We start from the raw sequence: 5,402 nt of genomic DNA on the forward strand, positions 1-5,402 counted from the left end.
TTGTAATTGTAGTGACTTGTAAAGAATAATATCCTTTCGATTGCACTTAATATACAGCATTATTTTCCTGTGTTCATTATATTTTATTAATACAAATTTTTCATTTAACCTAATAAGATCCATTTTCCATTTGAGGAACCGTTCATTAGACAATCGAGATTTTTTATGCAACTAAGATTATACAAGATTATTATAGGTTATTTTAAACCCTGAGTTTTTCCTATATATACCGTAGCACAATGGCTCAATAGGGCTAAGTGGATGCACCAGAGATCACCTGTATAACCTAACTTAACCTAAGATTATATAAAATGGTATTACAATAAATCATCTATCACTCAGTTTATATATAGCTAGTAACAGACTGACATATACGTTCCCTGCAAAGACTATATAAAGAAATGAACCCAGGCACAGAATAGTCCATTGAGTAATACCCCCTTCCTTGAATTTGAAAAATCGCATGAAAAGGTTTGACCATTGATATGTTCAGGCAGTCTTCTGCAGCAAATACACTCATTTATTTTAGTTTGCAATAAATAACACAATTACAGGTATTATGAGACTTTATTTGCTTGTTATGATTATCAAACTCTAATGTCAATGAGAGTATGATACTCTCTACAAGTATAATGGAAATTCTTTTTTGTGAACACACATTAAATACCATGCACGAATATGAAGAAAATTTCTAGCATTAGTGCCAATTAATCGGTAGTTGTAGAAATCGCTAGGTATATTCCTATAACTTAAATTTGGAACCAAGTAAAAGAAAAGAAAAAAACAAAATTATGAATCCAACATAAGTTTATTCTCAAATCAGAAATTCATTTGGTAATCTTATAAGAGTTTTATATTTTAGTGCTGTTATGTTTTCCCTAATCAAAATCTCTCAAGTATCGTGATGATTTAGGATTATAGAAATCAATTACGATGTATCAACATTATGGGAAATCATCTCACATCACATTTATTACTTTATATAATTTGTATAGAAACTTATTAGCAAATCTAATGAGAATTATAAATTTTTTAATGTATAAACAATTAATGATAACAATTTTGAATAAATTATATGACAAATAACTACCTTCAACTATTGAATTGAAACTATACTAACGGGCCTATTCACTTGACAGATTTGTAAAATTCTTTAATAAAATTTTTGATTTTTATATAGCAGAAAGCTTTTTGGTATTCTGGACACATCTTTTTATAAAGTGCACAGAATAGGTCTGAAAGTTTTAATTTCATATTGGTTACGAAAAACAAATATTATATATTATCTGTTAGCATAAAATTTATCCACAGTTATTGCTGCCATTGCCGCTGAATGTAAAGTTTAAGAATGCCGTAGAAGATATTAGAAACAACAAGACTCTCAATGAGTTCAATATTATGAATTTAAAAAAATTATAAAGCAAAATTAATAATTAAATAATGCAGAATTATTTATTTGTGACTTAAATGTGATTGAGATTTTAATCATATTTTAATATTTTGTTTTGCTCTCGCCATTAGATATGAAATACAATTAACATACATTTAAAAACCTTCCACTTTTTGTACTGAATCCCTTTGAGAATCATCACAAACACCAGTAATTAACTGTAACTGTAACTCAAACATACTTGACAGATTTCATTTTTAAAGCATTGCGAAAATAAAGGTTGCTTAGATTAATTTTTCACACTTTACATAAACTCACGAAAAAGTGAGAATAAGTGATAATAAATCGAATGGTCGTCGTGTTCTGTTCAAACCCACAAAACAAGAGAATACACATCCGAGAAACTTCTTGCTCAACTAAAGAACAGAATAACATATGTAGCGTGGTTAATAGCAGTTTCTTATTGAAACTGCATACACTTTCTAAATCTATATCTTCAATAATAAGCCAATTTAAATTGGTAATCATGTAGAAGTGACTGCGTAAAATAGAGACAGTTTTGTTCATCTTCATAATTTCCAAGAAGACGAAAGGCTATCAAACTTCCAGACCAAATGGCACATTTTACTGTGAGTTTTTGTATTATATAGGTATACTAGGTGACCCCGCGAACTTCGTACCGCGTAACAGTCAATAAATGTTATATTAAATTATAGGTAAACTGAATTTAGAAATTTATTAAAGTAATAAAATGAATACAAAAAATTTATTGTATTCAATAGTTTATTAGGATATTGATATATAATTAATTATTTTAATAGTCTGTCAGCAACCTATGGGTTGCACTCCGATTGATTCTCTTCAATAAAGAACCTTGTGATATTCGATATTTTTTGTTTTTTTATCAGGCACAAGAACAAATAAAGCAGATGGTTTGCCTACACGTGAACATGCCACGTACAATTGACCATGTGAAAAACATGCATTTTCTAGATTCAGACCACAAACACTAAAGGATTGGCCTTGTGATTTATTTATAGTCTTAGCGAATGCAAGCCGAATAGAAAATTGAATTCGTTTAAACTCAAAGGGCATATTGATTGAGATCATTGGAATCCTCGGAATGAGAACTTCATCACTTTTGAATTTTCCTTTGAGTATCATTGCGTGAATCACATTGGCCATCAGTTTTGTTATCACTAATCGCGTTCCATTGCATAGTTTTGGTTGGTTTAGATTTCGAAACATAATGACTACCGAACCAATCTTTAATTGTAAATTGTGCGGTGGTAAGCCAGGCACATCCAAGGAGTTCAAAAATTTAGTTGGATAGTTGGTAGCTTCTTCTTCGTTTGTTACACAGTCAATAGATTTGAATGTATGCAGAGTACCAACGATTTGATTTTGAATTACAAAGCTTAAGTCATTCACATCTTTGTTCTTAGCTGCCAAAATTGCTCGCTCACTCAACCATTTTTTGTTTTTATGATTATCAATGATGTTCGGAAATACTTCATTGATGAGTTCGTCTTTTGATGAGACGAAATTGCAAAAATTTGAAGGATATGCAATTAATCCGCTCGATTTTTCAACAGCTACACGGCCATTACCGATTAACAGCAATTGCTTGGAGAACTCTTCAGCAGATGTATCGTTTACCAATGCAACTCTCATGTTTGTTACCAGCTGAAGTTTCTTCACATAGCGCCAAAGATTTGATGATTTAAGGCAAGCATTTATTTCGTCCACAGCAGTCGATTTTGGAATGACTGGGAGTGTTTGGCGAAAATCGTCAGACAGTAAAATCATTGCGCCTCCAAAACATCTCGAGTCATTGCGAAGATCTTTCAATGTTCTGTCAAGTGCTTCTAATGCGCGTTTGTGCGCCATTGTGCTTTCGTCCCAGATGATGATTTTAGATGCTACTAAAACTTTAGCCATTGCAGAATGCTTCGCAATATTACATATCGGTTGCTCGGTAGTTTGAAGGTTTAACGGCAATTTAAACGCTGAATGAGCCGTACGACATCCTTCTAACAATGTAGCCGTTATTCCAGAAGAGCAACTGCTACCGCAATGTCGGAATATCGCACGAACAGTGACCAAAATTAATGCCATGAGGAATGTTTTACCAGTCCCACCGGGGGCGTCCAGGAAAAAAAAGCCACCATTTTCTTCATCAATCGCTTTCATTTATGTTAAACTTCCTTCTGTTGCGGTTTCAATAGAGGTACATTAGTTTGAACTGATTGGTCTAATTCATGTCGATCATATTCACGTTCACGTTCCAATTCTCGATTAAATGCGTTATTTATTCCACGATCAGGAGCTGGCATTCCTAATCTGACCAACAAACTACCGCAGGTATGGTAACATATGTCTTCGATCAAGAGCAAAGCCTGATTATGCATTTCATCATTCACCTCAAGATCGGGATTTCTTGAACTGACACGAATTCTATGTAAAATGTCTTCTGACATGTTATCCTTATATTTGTTCCACAGGTCACGTGGATTCGATGGTATATTGATAACAATATTTATTTATTATTTTTGAATTTATTATATTTGAAATTTCAAATATTTGAAATATTTGAAAAAAAAAATTTAAAAAGAAATCAATATCACTCAAACTTTCGAACTGTCAACAGTTTGAAACAGCATTTACAAATTTATTATTTTTGCTAAAATTAGTGGATTTTTCCAATATTTTATAATGTATTCTGCTATTCGGAGCGGAGACGATTCCAACAAATCAAAGATAATTAAAATCGGTTCAGCCGTTCTTGAGTTATGAGTGGTGTAACTAACACAACTTTCTTTTATGTATATAGATTGATATTAATAACATTAAAAATTAAAGCAATATTCAATTATATCATAAAATTTAATTTCGAATACACATATGGAAAAGAAAAGAAAAGGAAAATCTAGACTCTTCCAGATTTTTTATACCATTCAAAAAAAAACCATTAACTGCAATAAAAATTTTTATTCCATAAAATCAAAGTAATTGATAAAATAGGTAGATACTTCAAGCAAAGATATTTAAAATGTTAACATATATAAAAAATCGTAAAGTGAAGCCTTGACTTTAAGTTTGATATTTTTATATTTCTAATGACATAAAATAATTTTGCAGTGGCAATTTAACACTTTCAAGAAGTGAGACCTAAGTAATTCTAAAATTTGTACGAATTTAAAGAATTCTTCAGATCACGATCATTTCCTTATATTTGACATATTTAAATATGTATTTTATCAATACATTTTGACCTTGCCAATGGTACTGAAAAGGTATAGGGTCCAATTTAAACTTTTAAATTACAAAAACTTTGGTTTTAAATGATTTTTTAATTATCATCACAGAAACCGAAACGAAATCAAGCAGTAAAAACTTAAGATTAGTAATCTTATGTAATTACACTTCTAATTTAATAGAGGCTATCAGTCTTTCAATAAAACATTAAAATTAAACATCAAAAAATTCAATTTATAAAAGCATTCAATGAAAAAGAAAGTACAATGGCTCATGCTATATATTTTACATAAATAACTTTACTTTAAATTGACTGTAAGTGCAAATTAAAGACGGATGAGCTTTAAGGTTTTAAAATTTTATAAAATCATTAAACAAATTTAGAGAATAATACTTTCAATTTATAAAGTCCTAAAAAAGCAGATCATAAGAATTTGACAAGTCCATTACACTCATATGTTTTATTCAATGGGATGATTGACTCAGTTCTTTTCTATTTCACTTTGGTCAGTGTTTTATTCGATTTATTTCTCGAGTTTAGAATAAACCGGGTTTGAACAGCTAAAACTGTTTTTTTTATTTTATTTTTATATAACCATATTTTTATTCAAAATATTATTTACCAAAATCTGAGAAATCAAAATGGTCTTCCCATCTACCCATATCTCTTTTCAATGCTGCCGATTAAATATTGGTGCTAAGCTCTATTTATAATAAACTCTATAATGAATATATAATACATGATGTAGTAAAA

The 5,402-nt window shown here is 30.3% G+C and overlaps 1 protein-coding gene across 1 annotated transcript; it reads right to left on the reverse strand.

The window, feature by feature from the left end:
* Positions 1-2,251: 2,251 nt before the first annotated feature.
* LOC119675610 (ATP-dependent DNA helicase pif1-like) lies at positions 2,252-3,583 on the reverse strand. The gene has a single exon (XM_038086816.1). It carries the CDS (start codon positions 3,581-3,583, stop codon positions 2,252-2,254), a length of 1,332 nt encoding a protein of 443 aa, XP_037942744.1.
* Between the last annotated feature and the right edge of the window lie 1,819 nt (positions 3,584-5,402).

The sequence above is a fragment of the Teleopsis dalmanni genome, chromosome 2 (assembly GCF_002237135.1).
Source record: "Teleopsis dalmanni isolate 2A chromosome 2, ASM223713v2, whole genome shotgun sequence".
Lineage (NCBI taxonomy): Eukaryota > Metazoa > Arthropoda > Insecta > Diptera > Diopsidae > Teleopsis > Teleopsis dalmanni.

Coding starts and splice junctions, on each gene's coding strand:
- LOC119675610 (XM_038086816.1), bottom strand. CDS start 3,583: ATGAAAGCGATTGATGAAGAAAATGGTGGCTTTTTTTTCCTGGACGCC.